This window comes from Anoplolepis gracilipes, chromosome 11 (assembly GCF_047496725.1).
Source record: "Anoplolepis gracilipes chromosome 11, ASM4749672v1, whole genome shotgun sequence".
In the NCBI taxonomy this organism is placed as follows: domain Eukaryota; kingdom Metazoa; phylum Arthropoda; class Insecta; order Hymenoptera; family Formicidae; genus Anoplolepis; species Anoplolepis gracilipes.
The window spans coordinates 4,571,634-4,593,822 of NC_132980.1; the positions used below are offsets into that span (position 1 = coordinate 4,571,634).

Genomic DNA, 22,189 nt, shown 5'->3' on the forward strand with positions numbered 1-22,189 from the left:
CGAGCGAGATCTTCACGGTTGCGATGTTGACCCGCCGGTCCGATGCCAGAGTGAGGTGCTATTATAATTTCATATCCGTCTTGATCACCACCGTCGAAAGTCGAAGTGAGTTTGCCATCAGCTGAAACGTTAAACCGATACATCGATCTGTCTGCAAAGTATACGCAAAAATCTCATTTAGTGTTTTCGGTCAGTTATTTTTTTTTCTTTTTTTTTTATATTCAATGATGGCACGCAGCCGAAAGTAAAACATATCGCACTCCATAAAACACATTATTCGTTCTTATTATTCCAGTCTCGCTTGTTTTCATCAAAATCATGAAATGGTATGTATAAAATATACTTCTATTTCTATTTAACGTAATTGAACATGTGTTGCAATTTCTTATTTTTATATGCGATTTTTACAGCTATCGTTTATGTTTGATTAAATTATTTTTATTATTTAATTTTGTCTATATAATTGTATATTAAGTTTTATATTTATATATTTTGTGTAATATTATATTATGTGTATACAACATTTTTATAAATGTTAATTTACACACAAGAAATCGTGCATTATCATAATTGTTTGAAAAAGCATGCGAGTTGTATATGTGTGTATATATTACCTTCTCTGAAGTATATATTTTGAGCAGACAAATCATAAGCCTTTGCCAGAACGTTAAACTAAATCGTTTAAAAATATTTCTCAAAATTATATGTAAGATACTTAGATTTAAAATTTTTTATATAAAAAAATTACACGTATTTCCCACAAGCTCTTCTTAATTAAGAGTTTAATAAAAATTTGTTTTGAACATTGTGAATTGCTATTCCTAAAACTCAGAAGTTGCTTATAAAATAATTTTTCTTTTTTCTTATTATTTTTTTCTTGATAAAATCTAAATATAGCTAATAATGAATTAAAAATTGCTTTTTTATATTTGCATGTTATATTAAATTTGTAATTTTACTTCTATATAAAAGGATATAGATAATTAAGAAATTTACAACTCTTAACATGTGCTATATATAATCATAACTATCTATTTTAGTGTCGAGGTCTCTGCCTATAATATAATTTGTATTTCTCTAAGATTACATTCTATTATTAAAGACACTTTAAATGATTATTGCTCAAACATAATATACTTCTTAATTAGCAATACTACTTTATATATATAATAATAATAAATCGATCACTTTTCTCTTTTTGAATCTCTTTTTTTCTTTTTCTATGTGTTCATATTTCTGTGTGTATGTATTTCTAGGTGTAATAAAGTGTACTTATAAAATATTACAATCATGAAAACATATATATACATGTACATATAGTTATACATTATAATGTTATAATTATAAATTATACATTATAAGTTATACATTATAAGTTATACATTATAATGTTATGATTATATATACATGTACATATAGTTATACATTATAATGTATAACTATATGTACATGTATATATAATCTATCTATACATTATATATCAATATGTATATATAAATAAATATGTATAAAGTTTTATATATATATATATATATATAAATTTAAATATTTTGATGTATACACATGTTATAATTAAAAATACTGTGAATAAAAGAAATTCAGATTAATAAGATCTTTAAGAATTAAACTACATTTTATTTTCCATTTAAAATATAATTGCTTTTCTTACATTTCGTAATAACTTTTTATTCGATAAAATTTGAACATGTATCAATATATTTAATAAGTTCTTAGAAAATATGATGCACAATTAGTAAAATATCCTATATATATATACGTGATGATACATATATATATATATATATATATATCATCACGTAATCCGCGTGATTAGACAATAATAACATTTATATTTTATCGCTTGCTTATTTAGATTTAGCAATTATTGAAATATATTATAAGTTATTATTATATGTGCGGATATCCGCAACGTTGTTAGTTCGAATAGAAAAATATGAAAATGTAAGAAAACTAAAAAAAAAGACAGAAAAGTTCTCTCTGGCGTAGAGGAAGATACTGTTCAGTGTATTATATACTGAGTGGGGTCGTTTAAAAATAGACGTTTAAACTTAAATTATGCCCTCTAGCAAAGGGAGTCGCGAGCAAGCGGTCAAAATTTTCTAAGCGCTTAATATGTCTCAGAATCGAATTTGATTTCTTTCTTTTGTAAAATTATATACAGCAGGCAAAGATAATAAACGAATCTTTAGGTAGAAATTATATATATTCTATGCATGTGCATGCAAGTGAAATATTATACGTATATTTTTGTTTTGGTTCTATATATTTTTGCACGTAAAATTCCTTTATTCTCTAAAAATAACAAAATACAGAAGTATGTGCTGTGTCACGTACAATTGATTCACTTTAACTTACGAATCAATAAGAGCTGAGAAGAAAGAAATTCGTATCTAAACAAATATAAATAAAGTAAATAAATAAATAAATATATATATATATATATATATATATATATATCTGATTATATATATGGACTCTACTCGAATGCTTCTAAACTTCTTTAACACGATACATATAAATGATATATATATATATATATATATATACAGTTTGTCTAATAAGAGCGTGACCGACATAATTTCGAAGCTTATTATAAAATGACTAAAAATAATAAATTTATACTTAATTAGTACTAGAACGCTTTAATATTGGTAAATCATCTAGTGTTATCAATAATTGTAGCATTTTTAAGAAATAACACCATACTTTCGTAAAAACTTCTATATATATATATATATATATATATATATATATATATATATATATATATATATATATATATGTATATATCAAAAAACTCGAATTAATTTTTTTTTGAATTTATTACTTCCATATCTTTATGAACCTTTAGCTTCATATTTCTTCAGATGTTTTCAACTGAATTTGCATCGAGTGACAGTCAATTTATCATTTGATGTATTTAAATATCCTACGTATGTACGTATACCTATATACTTTTTCACGAAGCCAGCTAGAATAACTAAATTTTTATCGATAACGTGTAGTATAAGAAGGATCCTATTATCTGATTATTCAAGAGTTTTTGACAACAATTTCCATATAAAAGTACAGTATAGTGACTTTGGTTATATGCAACTTAACTATCATCTGGCTATAAATCATAAATTTAATTCCAGGGTTCAATTGGAATTGATAATCAAAAGTCACTGTTCTCAATATATTCCCTGACTTAGAAACTACGTAGTATTTTTCTATCGATTTATTTAAAATTCCGATTCTTTACTTTTTATTTCATATTATATTCATATATCATTCGGTTTATGTCAAATTAACAGTCATCTTTGTATTATCACTCAAACTTATATATTATTATTCAATCTTAATATCCTTCGTCGAAGAAGGCCCAAAAACCGGGTCCAAAACCTTTATTTGTTTTCATTTAGATTGTACAAAAATATATTAATTTATAATACATCTACATTTTCGTTATTAATGCTGTACATATCTTATAAATTTTTTGACAATATAATAATTCTTGCTCTCTAAAGCCTACTTTCATTTTAATTTCCATATAAACGTTTTGCCGGTCACGCTCTTATTAGACAGATTGTATTTTTTAACACTCTATTAAGACAAGTGAACAATAAAACATCCAACTATTAATCCAACTAAAAATTAATAACACAGCTCCACAAAAAAAAATGATCGAAAATTTAGTTTAACCAGAGTGGGTCTCCGACAAGGATTTTTGGTCACTGAATTCGAATCTGAAGTCCGTTTTCCTTCATCACATCCTGTTTTCTTGTAAAATGGTTATATGATTTAAATATATTATATATGTATGATTCATTCTTTGTCAAAACGGCCATCCACCTTGCACACTTCAATGTTTGTAATAAAAAATTCTACCATGGCTTAAAATTTTCGTCTAAGTATCTACTGTTTTATGCCATATGATCTTTTTGAAAATTCAAACTTTTATTCCCGTCATACCATACACTTATATACTTATAGACTGTGCTTTCTTATGGGTGGCCGCACGACAACAGAGATATTGATAGACGAAAATTTTAAGCCATGGTAGAATTTTTTATTACAAACATTGAAGTGTGCAAGGTGGATGGCCGTTTTGACAAAGAATGAATCATACATATATAATATATTTAAATCATATAACCATTTTACAAGAAAACAGGATGTGATGAAGGAAAACGGACTTCAGATTCGAATTCAGTGACCAAAAATCCTTGAAAAAAAGAAAAAAGAAAACAGGATGTGATGGAGGAAAACGGACTTCAGATTTCAGATTCGAATTCAGTGACCAAAAATCCTTGTCGGAGACCCACTCTGGTTAAACTAAATTTTCGATTTTTTTTTTTTTTTTTTTTTTTTTTTGTGGAGCTGTGTAATCAATCGGGAATGAATGTCATAAATCTATGAAATATATATTATAATCATCCCGCACACGCGGTTCCGTGACTGGTACGGGATTGTGGGCGGGGAATACGAATAACGTAGACGTAGAAGAAACCTCTCGCGAATCATGCACTTTTCCACGAACCATGAAAGGTGACGTCGCATTATAGTGCATTTTTCTACCAAGCGGAACTTTGACGCATGCATACACGTTCATACGCGCGCGCGATACGATAAAGGAGCGTAAAAAAGATCTATATAGGAGATAATAACCAATAATAAACGCGAAGGAGGACGACACTCGCTGACGCGAGAAAAGGCGAGGGGGAGACCTGGGGAGACCTACCTACCTGGGCGAAAAAGGAGAGACAGGCACGCACACGCACACAGAGAAATGTCATCGATCGCCGCGCCCCGCGCGCTATCTACCGTCGATTTCGGGCATCACGATTCATGAGCGGTGCAAAATCGAAAAATGGCCGTCCCACTGGCATTTGACGAGAACTTTTACGGCAGCCGTGAATACCCGGCCCTAGCCGTGACGGACGAGTGATCAGCTGCGTAATAACTCGGAGATTTTCTGTCACGCGTACGTGACGGAAAAAAGACGGGGAACGGAAGGTGGGAGGATGATGACGGCGACGGGATTGTGAAGGGAATTGTGCGCGAAGGCAGTCCTGGCGAGAATACCAGGTCGGTGTAACATCGCGCCGTAAAAGCGGTGTGTCTCTAGCAGACGACATTGTTGGAAGTAAAAAGGGAGGAAAAAAAATTAGATATACTCTAATTATATTTGGATCGAGAGTGGATGACACGCAATGCGCATTATTGTAATAAACGTGCCGCCGCAGTGCGGAGATTAATTTTGCCGTATCAAAAAGGGATTGTCTTAATTTTTTTTTTTTTCTTTTTATACATTTTACAACTTTGACTTTTATTGTCGATGATCGTCGACACGCGATGCTGATCGAGAACGAGAAAATGCGAAAAAGAAGAAATCGCGAGTATCCGTGCGGGGAACGTTCAATTAATTGTCGTGATGTTTGTTAATCGTGGTTAATCACCGGCGAATCAACGGTTAATCAACGTCTGTGGAGAAGGCAATCGAGTGAGCGATCGAAAGATCGCTAGATATGGAAGTTCGCTTTGCGACTGACTAACAAGGGACCAGCAACACCTCTCGCTCGCACGCAATCATGGCTGCCTAGCACAGGGCGCGTATTGATAAGAAATATTTCCTAGACTTATTATTAAAATAATAATTAAATATTTCTATAATTATTGTTTATTAACATTTCAGTATTATATATTATTAGTATTTGAATAATTAAATATTCAAATATATTTACTAAATATATTAACTTGAAACATATATCTTAATCTATAATATTAATTAATTTTACATAAAATATCGCAAAAAGTTAAAAACTGGTTATTCGAGATGTCTTGACAACTTGTGAGGGTCTCATCGACGCATAGACATCACACGATCAAATATTCAATAAATTATCTGCACATATGTGTATATATATATATATATATATATATATTTATAATCTGTTTCTTTTGCATTTTCCAGGCCTACAAATTATCTAGAGGATTTGGTGTTAAGGAATGTAGGCGACGAAAGCACGGATCAAAATAATAATATAACTATGACGAGCGAGGATTTGTTACAGCCTGGCCATGTGGTCAAAGAACGGTGGAAAGTTGTAAGTTTACTTTAGTTTTTCACAAAGACTTATTAATCTTAATATCGTACTTTTCAACTTTAACAAGATAGATTAACGATATTTTATTTAAAAGGAGAAAGATAATTATAATGAATAATTATTAAAAATATTTTTGATATCAATATATATATATATATATATATATATATATATATATATATATATAATTTTATTAATCAAAACGGTGTTTTATATATATATATATATATATATATATATATATATATAAAACACCATTTTGATTAATAGAAATATAAGTAAATACAAGATATATTAAAATATATGTCTTAAACATAGGTGAGAAAAATAGGTGGCGGTGGATTTGGCGAAATTTACGAAGGTCTTGATTTAATGACAAAGGAACAAGTCGCTCTTAAAGTTGAATCTGCAAGGCAGCCCAAACAAGTCTTAAAGATGGAAGTAGCTGTACTCAAAAAATTACAGGGTCAGTATGAAATTATTCTTGATTAATGGAGATTTTTTATTTTTTTATAAAATTAAGATAAGTGTTGTATTCTGTTTTTTGACATATGCTTGAAACTATTCCAGGTAAAGACCACGTGTGTCGTTTTATTGGCTGTGGACGTAATGATCGATTTAATTACGTTGTGATGCAATTACAAGGAAAGAATTTAGCAGAGTTGCGCAGGGCGCAACCGAGAGGTGCTTTTTCGCTCTCTACTACATTACGTCTTGGTCTTCAAATTTTGAAAGCTATAGAAAGCATTCATCAAGTGGGATTTCTACATAGAGACATTAAACCTGTACGTGTTTACATATGCACACATGAAAATATATGAAGTTTTAATTGGTGTATTTAAACAATGAAAAAACCTATTCATTTTCAATTCAATTCATAATTGTCAAGGATAAAATGTCTATTGTGCGAACGAATTACATCATAACATTTATGTAGAGTATTAAATGACTTTTTTGTTTTATTATATTTTATTTTATTTATTTTTATTGTATTTTCTGTGAATTACATACAGAATGGTTATAACTTATTTGACATGTGATATAGTGTTCTTTAATATAATGATTATAATTGATAATTTGAAAAAAAAAAAAAAAAAAAGAAAATTGTGATATTTTGTTTACAGTCAAATTTTTCAATCGGCCGTCATCCTTACAACTCCAGGCTGGTATATATGTTAGATTTTGGTCTAGCTCGACAGTTTACAACTGGCACCGGAGAAGTGCGACCGCCTCGTGCCGCTGCAGGATTTAGAGGAACCGTCCGATATGCGTCAGTGAATGCACATAAAAACAAAGAGATGGGTCGACACGATGATCTGTGGTCATTATTTTATATGCTAGTCGAATTTGTTAATGGACAATTGCCATGGCGAAAGATAAAAGATAAAGAGCAAGTAAGGCCGATAAATTTCTACATAATTACCAGACGCATAAACGATTTTGCATATAATTAGAAGTATCAATAAAGTAACATTTTTTTCTCTAGGTGGGTCTCATGAAAGAGAAATACGATCATCGATTGCTTCTAAAGCATCTCCCATCTGATCTGCGGGTTTTTTTAGAGCATATCCAGGTATATATGTTTAGAAAACATTTCACGCATACACAATGTTAATTTTAAAGTAATTCTCTCTTCTGCACTTTTCTGAAAAGCTTGATATATGACAAGTTTTATTTTTAATAAAATATAATATATTTATAATATATTTATATTATATATTTATGTATAATATATATAATTTATATATTTATATAATATATATTTTTTTATATTATAATATATTTATAATATTTAAATAAAATATTTAATAATAAAATATTTCTAAACATTTATAGAATTTGGAATATGCAGATAAACCAGATTATGGTATGTTAGCTGGTCTGTTTGAACGATGTATGAAACGTAGAGGTGTAAAACCAAATGATCCTTATGATTGGGAAAGGCCATTAATAGCTAATGAAGGTTTATCAACTACTAGATCGTTACCTACAGTAACTGTACCACCTGCACTTACTACAGCTACTACTATCAATCAACCTCCAATTACAAATGTGGACACAAACAACCAAGAAAACGTAGAACCGGATAACAGGAAGGAGTTGGATGTAAATAATAATCTTATATATTTTTAGTTGTTGATGCAAAAAGTTTGTTGTTTTTCATAAAGTCTAATTTAAGCAAAATTTTAGTTTGAAAAAATGAAACTTTGGGTTGATATAAAACATAATTTAATAACATATTTATGCTGTTTATGTTTTATATTAATTCATATAAGTGCGAAATTTTGTAAAGTTTTTTTCTTTTTTTTTTTCTCCAGTTCTCCAAAGTGAAAATGAAGGGACCATCATTTGTTGAAAAATATTGTTCAAAATCATATGTAGTCCATCAGAAATTGGACAAAAAAACAGCTCTATTTCAATCGAAAAAGAATGTTTTTCCTGTATGATAATACTCAATTACATATAGCTACAATGACTATCCATAACTTTATAAACTCAAATTTAATCTCTTTTATTGTATTCATTTACTGAATTAATATTTGTTTAAATATTTTAGTCAGTTTTTGAAAAATTCATAAATCTGAATCATTGAAAACATTATTAAATTTATAAATTAAATAATTGAAAATTAATAATTAATAATTTATAAATTCTAAAAACACAAGAGTTTTCTAATTCTGACATACAAAAACTTGTATCTAAATCAAAGAGGTGCATTTGAAGCTAATAAGGATTTTGATTAATAAAAATTACTTTTAAAAGTTTTTTTTTCTATATGATAAATACGATAAATGTTGTACTAATCTAATATATAATCTAATATATAATCTAATATATTTTAAGTTTTGTTATTGTAAAGCAGTTATATATGTAATATTTGTGTATAATATTTTTAAAGGTTTTTTTTTTTTTTAATTTTCTCATTTTTAAACTGTTTATTTTATATATACAGGGTGTCTCAAAATGACCGCATCACCTCGCGGGTGCAGGTAGAGCGGATTAAATTGAATAGATAAATATGAATAATTGCTAATCTGTTGTTCTTATCAACGCTTTGTCTATGCCCCTGGTAACCGCGAGACAGTGGCTGCATGTTTACGTCGCGCGTGCTTACGAACGGTATAGCAGTTGGCCGTCCTCGCGGCGCGCTGATACTCGCGCCGGATTTACCGATCTTTATAAATTAATTTCTCAATAATTATTGCGAAAATCGCAAAATGGTAGAGGACTTTTCTTGAGGTGATACGGTCATTTTGAGACACCCTGTATATATATATATATATATATATATATATATATATATATATATATATATAAAATAAAAACTTTTGCATTTTATCATTAATATACATAGAAATGATTTATGCAATCTGATTGATTTTGAAAACAGAATTCAGTGTAGTTAACTGGTAATCACATTATCTATACCTGAAATTTTGTAACAATTCAAAATCGAGATTTGATTTGTATTACTTGGCCTCTGGAATCTCTATGTATTTTTAATTTTTATTAAAAATTTATTGAAAAAGATGGCCAAAAATTGATTTATGAGATATTTCATATTTTATGTAAAATTATGTCAAATGTATAAAATATCTCGTAAATTATACAATTTTTGGCCATCCTACCTTTATAACATTTTTAATGTTAAATATTGTGAGAAATTGATTTACATAAAAAATTTTTTAAAAATTATGAAGTTAAGAAATTATTATTAATAATTAATTTTATTTAAAAAACTGGATTGACTTTCACATGAAAAACGATTTTAATTAAATTACAAGATCGTTAACTTCTCCCCCCCCCCCTCCAAACTATCAATTTTGTCTAAAACATTTTTTTCTCTAAAATTCCATGATTTTTAGATATTTGAATGTTAAGATTAAAATAAATCACTGTGTATAATTATTCATTTATTATAACGTACATTTTTGGATCCAACAGGCACAATTGGATTATGAAAGTATATATAGAAGAAATAGGCAACGTGGGATAGAAGGTTCTCCAGTGCCATTTGCAGCGGCCATCAGCAATCACGGTAGAGATAAAAATTGCAATGCCACGATACCAACGACCGACAACACGCATCAACAGGTCGCACAGCAGACTATGCCACCTCTACCAACTCAAGGTTTATATATAATTTATTTATTTATCGCAATATCTATCTTCTATCACACAGTAATTATCACTTTCATTGCTTCGTTTCAGGATCTCCCAAGAAACGACGCGCCGTGTCGATGGCAGTAGAATCTCAAATTCCTGCGCCAATCGAGAAACAAGTAGATAACGAAGGGGACGCATTGATGGCTTCCGCACGTTCCACATCCGACGTTCCGCGACTTAAAACTGTGACGAATGCAACAGCACCGCTTAGGAAATCGGCAAGCGGTGCTACTTTACCTGCTACTCTTGCACGTTTGCGTATCGCCACTCCTGAAGGAACGTCCGGCGAATTACCAAGTCCTCGAATACAGACGGAAGTCGATGCTTCCTATTGCTCTTATGATGTAACGAATACTAAATATGTTGGAAATCAAAGTCCGGTAAGTATATTCTATTATGTCATCCAATAAAATAGATTTATTGCATGGACATTTCTTACAGATAAAATTATTTATATTATATTGGCTTAGATGCCAAATGCTACTAATCTAAAAAACAAAATTTTGCGTTCAACAAATACTTTTGCATTCTCTTTTATTAAAAAATCACAACTACAGATAAATCACGAATGCAATTTGTAAAATTTTTTTTGACTATGAAGCTGAACCAAAAATCAGTCATTATATGCTAATTTGACATCAGAAGATTAAAAAAAATATATAACTAATATTATATTGAAATGTTATATTGAAATGTTATATTGAAATATTCAATATAATAATTTATAATGCGAACTGTGATAAAGTAAGATTTTCTTAAAAATAATCAAAATATGAAAAATATTATAAGTTAAATATTATAAATTTATATTTTAATTAAACATTTTTATATATTTATATTTTATTTATATATATATATTTATATTTTAATTTTCAATGAAAAAGACAATAGAAGAAATAGACCAAAAATAGAAAAAAGATGAAAAATGAATTAATATTTTTCTCTCAATATTTTCTGCCCTGTTGATTAAAAGATTTTTGAAATAAGATATATAAATAGGTTGAAATAAATATAATCGAATCATTATATTTTTCTTTTTTAATGGATTAATGGAATACATTCGGATACGAAGGATTTTATGATGTTATCAATGTTTAGTGGATGAATTTTTTTTTTTTTTTTTTTTTTTTAATGTTTTCTCAAATATTTCTTTTTAATATTAAAAATTCACGAAATTCATCTAGTACAGTTTTATAAAACATTTTATAGGAGGAACCTTTTTTTATTCTAATCCATTGCAGACAATTAACTGTTTTCTTTTGTTTATTCACTTTTCAAGCAGAATATACTTTTAATCATAAATTACAAATTGCTAGATAATAGACTTGTACCATTTGACTTCTAATGGCACTGCTCTGCCTGACCTTTAATACAGGTGAATTCAGGATAATTGTAGCGGTCAATAATAAATCATGTTATCTGTACCTTAAATCTGCTAATAATTTGAAATTGAGTTTTGGTAGAACTTATAATTACTTGGCATCTGAACCATTCATACATCATGTATTATATATACTTGGACTTTTTTTAGGTAACCGAACAAAGGGAACCTCTCAGAAGAGAACCCAGAAGAAGAGCGGAGAACCGACAGCAAGTAAGAGCCGGGCGTTCGGCAGTACGGGATTGCTCTATTACACAATTTGCACAAATAGATGATGATAACGTATCCGCTCTACAGCAAGTAACTAAAGGCGGCGGAGGATTGACGCTTGCTTCGCAATGGAAATCGCAATTTGATGATTCCGAAGAGACGGATAACGAATGGAAGGGGGAAAATTTACAAAGCCCTGAACACAAAGGGACGAATGTCCCACCCATACCGCCACAAGTAAGAACAATTCTTATTTATTATAGTAGGAAAATTAATAAATGTGAACACAGAAACGTAATAAATGTCATATGAAAATGAACAAATTTCAACGAGTCTAATGTAGTCCACAGATGTCGTCGAAGGCGTACAACAACTGGATACAAAGCCTGTCGGGATTCAATCAAATGCTTCGAACTTGCATCAACAACCTTTGATTCCCACAGCATTATCTAAAATAAGCGAAGATTCTCCGAAACCAGCGGCGCCGCACAGATGTTTAAACATTGCGGGTATTGAAAAATATCCAGAACTTCAAGGGGCACTTCCACGAGCTTGGAGCGTTCCAGCTTTAGCGCCGCATGTTCGGGCTTACCTCGAAGCTCCATTGGTTCGTATCGTTCTACATCACTGTGACGGAACTTTTGCACAGACCTATCTTAATTTCGAAATGCTACAATAGGTTCAACAAGCGGCATTTGACGATTTGCTCTACGAAGTTGATGTTATGAGGAATATCGCTACCCGATATGACGAGCCAAAACAGGTCGCACCAGTCAGAAGAACTAGTCTACCAGCAGTAGCTTTCTCCCTTTCTGACGCAATGTTTAATGCTCACAAGGGGGAAGAGGAGGAAGAAGCAGTAGCAGGAAGATTAGAAATCAGAGTTGTGGATGCAACTGGCGGTGCTACAATTGTGCAAACCAGTGCCGATAGGGAACCATTACAAAGTATGCGCAAAATCAATTGTTTTTTTCTCATAAATTGTTTATTACTGATAAATAAATCAGTATGTTGATCAATTGTTTTTCTCATAAATTGTTTATTGCTGATCGATAAATCAGCACGTTCATCAATTGTTTTTTTTTCTCATAAATTATTTATTGCCGATGAATCAGCACATTCATAAATTTTTTTTTTTTCCTCAAATTGTTTATTGTTGATCGATAAATCAGCACGTTCATCAATGTCGTTTTGCACTTATAGATATACTTTATCTTAATTTGTAGAGAAATTAGCGAACGGTATGGCAGGTAGTCCGGCTAGTCCTAATCCAGGACCGGAAGAACCATCGATATATTATGACGCTACTGAGAATCGACCAACTGCAAATCCCAGTTTGCAAAAGGAATCGGCTAGCGTCACTACTGCCTCGACCACTGTACAAAATGCAGTGCCGTTTCGTGATAATAAGGACAATAAAGAAAAGGAAACATCTAATAGGACATATATCGCTCACAGTAAAATACCGGTTCCCGTTAAGAGTCCAAGATGCTCGTTATCTGAATCAACACCCGAAACTAATATCAAGGCGGGAACTGGAAGTGACGTAGAAAAACTACCGGTGCCTGCAACTAAGGAAAAAGAAAATAGTTAGTAAAATTATTACATAACAGATTTATTAGAAACAAATTCTTGAATCATATGTCAATATAATATTTATAGCTGTAATTGTCTATGATTGTGATAAAAATTAGCATGTATATCGTTTTTAAAAGTCATTTTTAAAAATATGTAGTAAGCGATGTTTCACGAGATTCGCGTTGAAAAAGCGATACTTGAAATGTTTTACTTAATTATTATTAGGTAGATGTTTTGGTTTCAAAAATTTTAAAAATCATTTTTATTTGATTATATTATTATCTTTAAAGGAAAGTTTTTGTGAAATATTAATATATATTATAATTTTAATTTAATATATATTATTTTATATGTATTATAATTTTATATATATATATATATAAATATATATATATTATTTTATATCTTTTTACCACAAAAATTTGTTATCTTAAGACAGGATTTTACAAAATAATTGTGACAAAAAATGCTTTTTTAAATGTTATTTTCTGCAACGTTTCCAAAAATTTGTTTTATATCAGTTGAAATTTTCTCATGTTATAACATTCTCTTTTAAAACAGAAATATTAACCTCTCGTAACTATACAAAATAATATGTAACAGTGTTATGCATAATTATTATATAACAATAAAATGTACACAAATTTTTAATATCTCAAAAAGAGGATTTATCTATAATTTAAAGAATTCTCTTATTTGTTGTAGCACAGAATATTTTTGAACAAAATCGAATTACAATTTTGTATCGAAAATTTATAACTTTTATTTAAAAAAAAAAAAAAAAAAAAAGATGAGGCATATTATCCTTATAATATGTACAATTTCTTGCGCCATACTAATATTCGCAAATTTTAACTGTCAGAGATAAATCATTGACAGCATACATGGAAGCGCCAGCATGTATCTGTCGAATTGCCATTATCTGACACTAGACCAATCATATCATCTTTAACTTCAGCCAGCTCTGCCGAAGATGAAAATTTAACCGGATGCACACCCGCTCTGCGTCGCCGAAGACAGAATGAAAAGTATGTGACAGACGCTAGTCAGCTGAATCTGCAGTTCCAAAGACCACTACATAGAACTAGACCTCAATCTGAGATATTACCGAGACTTTCTCCCAGAGGAGTACCCTCACATCTTCTACGGGAGCCAGATAAAAAGTCCGAGGAAAGCAGCGAAAGTGATTCTAATAGCAGCGGACCGCCGAAATCCGCTCGTCAACCACCACCACCGCCTACATCATTGCCACCTCATATAGCAGAAAATAATGCTAGGTATGATTGTTACAGATATGTATATCTCTCTGATCTGTAAAATTCATATAACAGAGTGTCTACTTCCTAGATACTACTGGAAAACCTAAATTTTGCAGGAATTTCTTTTTTGTATTTGGAAAATTCAGAGAATTTTTATGAAATTTTATTAGGACCCTTTTTAACTTTTTAAAATTGTCTCTTTAATAATTTTACTCTTATACCATAAGAAGCCAACAAGCCAGTTCAGTTAAGCATTCGTAATATATTATAAATATATTATAAATACATATTTATAATATAAATATATTATATATATTATATATTATAAATATGTATTTATATTATATATATTATATATTTATAATATAAATATAATAAATATATATCTATCTCTATTTATATACAATATTTCAACATCTTAAGAAAACGTTGAATATATAGTATATATTTTTTATTGTAATTTTCAGTGATAAAAAAAAAAATGAAAATGCGAGTGAAAAATGTTTATCTTAAAAAGGCTACTTTTTTCAGTACATTTGCAAATATAACACTTTAGTAGCTCTGTGTTTTTCCTTCATATGAGAGAAAAAAATTTTTAAATGGATACAATAAAAAAACTTATTTTAACAAGTTGCAAAAATCTTTAAAATATTTTCTTTATCAGGAATTGGTGAATAAAAATACTTATAAGGGCAAGGAATTTTTTATAATTTTTTTGTATAGTTTTTTTCCAAGATTTGAATAGACACTCTGATATAGTCAAAAATTTGACATATATTATTTCTTCAGAGTGAACGCCATTAAATTCTACATCACTTCCTAAAAACAAAGTAATGTAATGATATTATACATAATCTTTTTTTTATTTATAGAAACAAATTTTCTATAATTATAGATGTCGCCGATATTGGCCGATTCCAGATCCAACTATTGCTAGCAGAGAATCGTGAGATTTGGTATTCAAAATGACAAATAGTCTCAGTTTGTATTAGGATTGAGGAGGTTTTACTGCTCAACCAACTAAGAATGTGATATCACTTGAGGCAACGGAAATACGCAATCTTTGTCTGATTAAATACGTCATCGAGAATACATAAAAATTTTTGCGAAAATGCATATCTGCATATCTACAAAAATAAAGAACATTAGCTATTCATTTAGCATGTGGAAATGTAACTGTCTGTGAATGCTTATTAATTAATAATGCCGCTTTAATGAATTACTGAAGTTCTTGAGCGAATTTTTCTAATAGGAAAATTTATATATATATATATATATATATATACATACATATGTAGTATCTATACAGGGTGTTCGACAACAAGTGAAACAAAATTTAAGGAGTGATTTTACATAAAATAATTTAAAAAATCAAGAGTAACAAAATTTCGGTGGAGACTACGATTTTTATATTTAAATAGTTGAAAGTTTGTGTAAAAAGTGCCTAAAGACAGCAACTCTACTGATGTAATGCAATAATTACTATGCCAGACAATTTTTTTACGCGAATTTTCAAATATAACTAAAAAAACGAAGCCTCCATTTCGTTACTTTTGACTTCGTTTTATTTTATTTCATGTAAAATCACTTCTTAAATTTTGTTCAACCTGTTGTCCAATATTCTGCGTGTGTGTGTGTGTGTGTGTGTGTGTGTGTGCGTGTGCGTGCGTGTGCGTGCGCGCGCGCGCGCGCGTGTGTGTGTGTGTGTGTGTGTATAAAATCGGTTTTTAGAACATGCGTTCAATAAATTTCAGTAAATTGAATAAAAGTATATGTGAGATTGCTTACAATGTACAAACAGTACAACAATCTAGTGATTGAAATAGTCACTTTTTAAGGACTATACTCTTTCTTTTACTTGTACACTTGCCACTTGCAGTTTATGTTGTAGCATCAACATCCATTCAGTATCTTTAAATTTATATTGATATTATATGTATTCCGTTTGTGTATCCGTATGTATGTGTGTGTGTGTGTGTATATATATGTGTGTATGATTGCGTGTATGTATATGTGGATTTTGCATAATTTTGTTCACATTTATTGTATATACATGTATTACCAGAACTCGATTACTTTTATCTGAATTTTTTTTTTGCACAGAAATATGTCGAATGCACTTATACTCTCATAACTCTTATCCATACTAAAATGTTCTAGACAAGTTTTATAAGATTTATAATTTTATTCTAATGGGAGGGATAGAATCACAAAAAAATAGTATAACGTTTTTGTAACAATGCAATTATTATAACAATTATACATTACTTTATTTGTTAAAATAATATGAATAATTTATCTCGTGAAAGAATGAATGAAAATGATTTCATTAAAATTAAACTCACACACACAACATATACACACATTCATAAGTGTGCTTAAATTACTGATAATTTAGAGTTGCTATTTTGCAATGAGCAAAAATCACATGAATATGTCACACGTTTTAAAAATAATATAAAAAAGCATATGAATAGAAATATTATTTAGCGTCGCAGAAGAAAAAGAAGAATTTAATATATGTGTGAAGAAGACTCTAGAATAATTATCAAATTCGGGCCAGATATACTAGTCTCCTTAATAGTTCATTATTAAGGTCAGAAGAAAATTTTCGCATACATATGCAGGATCTTCCATTAAGATTTTTTTTAAGATTCCTTGGACTAAAGTTTTCCTTCAAGAAAAATCGTTCATTAAAACTTTCCAATTTTTGCATTGCATATTTTTATTACTAAGCCTTAAATCAAAATTTAAAATTAAATAAAAGATATAGTTTTATTATCTATTTGTTCTTTTGAAATTTAATTTGTAAAAAATTCTGAATTTTTTTTCAATCTTTTATTAATTTAGAACTTTAATAAATAAAGATTATTGGTGACTCAATTTCAAGAAAAAAAATTGATTTCAAATTAGTTAAATAATATTTTATTGAAAGAACTTCCGCTTCTGGGATATCCTGTAAATACATATATGTATGTGTGTGTATATGTACGCGCGTATATGCATTTCGTGTGTGTATCTATATATGTATCCATACATATACAATATGCTTTCAGCTTTGTTCTACTATTTTTCACTTATAAATTTTAAGCATTATATTTTCCTTCACAAACATTTTATCACAATCTTCATTCTCAAGTTATAAATAATTTAAACATCATACAATTTTGTGCAATCTTGTTTCAAAACCATGAGCATAAAATAACGTTTTTTTTACTATTTTGAATAAATTGCCCGGTACAATTTTAATTTAAAGATTAAAAATACTTAAAATTATTATTATATAAATTGCACATGCACATTTGTATACAAAATTATATATAATCTCGCGTGTTTATGTAAATTATATAATAATAATCGTAAGTATTATTAAAATCTTTAAAATTGTACTGAGCGATTATACATTTATTTGAATAGTAAAGAGCGAAATTTATTATATGTTTACATTTCTCAAGTAAATTTATGAAAAAATTATTCTTAATTTATTAATTAATTTTATATATAATTAATATATTTTATATATAATTAATAGTTATGTATAATTATACGTCGTTGGAAAAGTTTTATAAAAGTAACTCATTATCATTACTTGTTACCAATTTTAAAAAGTAACTTGTTATCGTTCCATTATCTCAAAAAAGATATACTCAAAAAAGAGTTGTTATAATTTTCGTTTTTAATGCTATTACAAGGCCAAGTTATATATTATATATATATATGTGTGTGTGTGTGTGTAAAACTTATTATTTGTTAAACATTTTGTTATTATATTAAAATATAACAGCAAATGAGCGAAAATATTTTTTTTTTTAAATATTCAAAAGTAAGTAAATAAAAAAAGAGTATTTTTTAACTTTTTTTGTTCTAATATATTCAATAATGTAACCAAAATTGACTTTTTTTACATTTTTTTATATAATTTCAAAATTCATATGTGATACACCAGTTTATGAATTAAATTAGTTTTTAATTTATTTTAAAATTTATTGAAAAAAATTGTTTTAATTTTTAACACATTAAAGTATAAGTTTATAAAAATTATACCTATGACCTAGTTTAAAATAAAAGGGTGTTGTATTGTTAAATTTTATCGAGATTGTCTATTAATTTTTAAGAGTTTATGCGTCTTTGTTTGCGTGGAATTAATAGTTTCGTAAGTTCAAAAAGTGATGATAAAATTAACTATTGAATTCGTTATTTTAATTTATCGAAAAATGTAACAAAGTTACTTTTTCCATTACGGACAAATATGTAACGACATTATTGTTACATCTATCGAAAAAGTAACGACATAAGTAAAACGCATTACTTTTAACCCTGTAATTAATTACACACATGTATACATATGCATGTTGTGTGTAATTAAAATAATAATAATCTTTAATTATACTGAACGTTAACATTTATTCGATTAAAAAACCTTGTAAATTTCTTCTGAAGTAAATTTGAAAAATTCTTTGATTTTCTGAAATAAGTTTAACGTCGCAAAATTTTTGTGGAGGAAAATGTATTCTCTAAAAAACTTGTCAAAAAATTTATAAAGAGAAATGCAGATAATTTGACGAATATTGCACATATGAACACGTATATACGTATACACAAGAATCGAAAGAGGGGAATGTGCGTGTGCGTTTCAAGACATTTTAAATAGGAACTTTTAAATAATGTTTGTACCAAACAACGTACCAAACACAAGTTCCTTTAGCCAGTATAATATAATATTATAATAGATGCGTGTGCGTACATTCATATGCGCGCACGTATGTATGTATACATATGTATGTATGTATGTGTGTGTGTATATATTTATATTACATATATAATATGCGTATATGTATGCATACACATTTCAAGATGATATAGAATACTACCGTATAATAATGTATAAAGAAAAAAATAATTGGGCAAGCAAGACGTGGCAAACATTTAGACATTTCTTATGCACATAATACATACAAGAGATCGATCTAAGCTTTGCGAATTTTCTTATATAAATGAATCTTGAGTGAAGTCTAGTGATGCATAAAGCTAGTCAAAGTAGAATAATCTGTAATACTATTGTTAAATCCAATTTTAAATATGAAGTTATATATATATATATATATATATATTACTTTGTATAAAATAAGATTATTCTGTGCAATGATTAATATATAAGATCAAGTATATAAAAAAATGTATCCCGGTGTTGGCAAAAAGAACAATGGACGTGTAGTGTAATTTCTTATAAAATATGTCGATTATTTTCTTAGTAAATATGATGAAACAGCAAGTAATAATTTTCCTTGAAATTTTTGTCAAGGAAATATCGAATCCAGGGTTCATGAAAAATGACTATGCGACTTTTATCGCCATAACTATACTATATTATGAATACCCTAAATAATAATTGATAAATTTTTAATCATTTTGTTCATAGGAGGAACATAATGCGCAACAGAAAAGATTGTATTAATAGGATCTTTATCATTGACTTATTATCGCTTAAAAATTAATCATGCAGCAATATATTCGTGTAAATGTATACGAAGTGCGGATACACGATGTAGAAGTTGAATAGGGATAAAAGGATCAAAATCGGTGAATTTTGCGATATTATTAATGATAGTATTATTATTATATACAAAGTCAAATATAAAAAAAAAGTATATCTTATCATGCAAATATAACATAATAGACTTATGATTGTAAAATATTAATTAAATATGCATGTATAATTGAATTCAAAGTTTTTGCTTTTTTTCAGAAGAAAAAAAAATAGGTGAGAAAGCACATATATAATAGTATCGTCTTTTTAAATTTATGTAAATAAATGGCATGTATGCATATATATGTAGATATAGTTTATGATAAATGCAGATATACATATATGCATATAGATGCGTATATACTACCGTATTTTATGAATATTCAAATATAAATATACAGTAATTAAATACGCGCGCAGAAAATTACGATAAATGTTCAACTTTGAAAGATTAACTCATTGAAGTCCATGTAAAAGTTGGAAAAATTTTTTAAATGTTTGAACTAAAAAGAGATATATAAATGTGACAGCAAGTGCGATCTTCTTATGCAATAGTATACGAACAAATTTTGCAGTAATTAAAATCTCAATTGAACTTCAATGAATTAATTCGTGAAGCTAACATGAAAGCAGATATAATCGATTTAAAGATAAATTATAGTATACAGGATACCAACATACTGGAAAATATTTGAAAAGTACATACTTTAAACTTTTAGTGAAAATTATATGAGGTAACTTGTCACAACAGAATTCATTTTTCGATATCAAACATTTTGCAAAGAGGTAAAATCTATTTGAAATTAACTAATTAAATCTATATAACATGTTTTCACAAATCTTAAATACATAATAAAAATTTATAACAAAACTATGTATATTTTTCCGTTTATCTACATAATTTAAAGACATTCATTTTCTTGAACTTGTTTAGTTTAAAATATTAATAATAAATCAAGAGAGAAAAAAATCTATATTTTTTTCAAATATATTTCCTGCTTGTGGTGTTCTGCATATATATAAACTTTCAGAAAAAATGATAAAATGTGGCAGTGTTCTTAATTGAGAATTTGATTTTGAAAATTATTTTCAAATTCCATAAAGAATATCATTCTATTTCCACACTTATTTATTTATTTTTTCAACATTCTTCCTTCCCTCCTGCCCTCCCGCCCCCTCCCCTCTCTGTCTCACTTTCCCTCTTTACAAGATTTTATATAAAATTATCCATTTGTGTATTCTATTATAATATTTATTAATCTTTAAATTTTGATCATAAATGTCACTGTATGTATATGAGCATATTTTCTGTCTCTGACAGGTGGAAAAGTATGATTCCATCCATAATTTTGTATTATAACGTATACATTATGAAATAGAAAACACAATGTCGTTTCTATCTTTACAATGTACATGTATTCGCAAGTCGATATGACGAGAAAAGCGATTTTTTCTGTTGTAATATAATATATATAAATATATATATATATATATATATATATATATATATATATATATATATATAAAACGGATCTTTTACAGTAAATTTTACACATATATATATATATATATATATATATATATGTATATGATTGTGTGACCACTTTATTAAGAGGGAGTCACATGTGTAGTTAATAATTATAACAAAAGTTGGCTGTAACGAACACCGCTAGAAAATGAAATATTGTATCGCCATATAAACGAAATTAATATCAATATAGCTGAAGCTTCAGCGCAATTTAAAGCCTTCCCCTTCTGTACACAGTCACTTTATTCCTGTTTCTCTAAAAAATGCAATCAATTTTGAATTGAATCGTACATATCTAGATTATAACATCACGATAATATCAAAATGATTCATACAATATAATATATAAAGTACATATAATAAAATACATAAAGAACGTATAATACATAAAGTTTTTCTCGTACATAATTTTATAAACAAAAAATCAAT

The 22,189-nt window shown here is 28.3% G+C and overlaps 1 protein-coding gene across 4 annotated transcripts; it reads left to right on the forward strand.

Moving 5' to 3' along the window:
• The first annotated feature begins 141 nt into the window (after positions 1–141).
• On the forward strand, positions 142–22,125 carry Asator (tau-tubulin kinase asator). Of its 4 annotated transcripts, none has more exons than XM_072902822.1 (16): positions 142–326; positions 5,978–6,110; positions 6,429–6,576; positions 6,681–6,895; positions 7,235–7,504; positions 7,597–7,683; positions 7,947–8,216; positions 8,429–8,551; positions 10,056–10,242; positions 10,323–10,657; positions 11,809–12,105; positions 12,212–12,475; positions 12,548–12,815; positions 13,095–13,457; positions 14,405–14,723; positions 15,601–22,125. In XM_072902822.1, exons 1-16 carry the CDS (start codon positions 319–321, stop codon positions 15,653–15,655), a joined length of 3,342 nt encoding a protein of 1,113 aa, XP_072758923.1. In that variant the 5' UTR covers positions 142–318; the 3' UTR covers positions 15,656–22,125. The 4 variants fall into 4 exon arrangements, with proteins under 4 accessions (XP_072758923.1, XP_072758927.1, XP_072758924.1 ...); XM_072902823.1 differs by lacking the exon at positions 142–326 and adding an exon at positions 4,876–5,612; XM_072902825.1 differs by lacking the exon at positions 142–326 and adding an exon at positions 4,876–5,091.
• Positions 22,126–22,189: the final 64 nt, after the last annotated feature.

Excerpts from the sequence above, each read along its gene's own strand:
- Asator (XM_072902822.1), top strand. Across the intron at positions 7,505-7,596 it reads AGATAAAAGATAAAGAGCAA|GTGGGTCTCATGAAAGAGAA; the intron begins GTAAGGCCGATA and ends TTTTTTCTCTAG. Across the intron at positions 13,458-14,404 it reads AACTAAGGAAAAAGAAAATA|CCAGCTCTGCCGAAGATGAA; the intron begins GTTAGTAAAATT and ends CTTTAACTTCAG.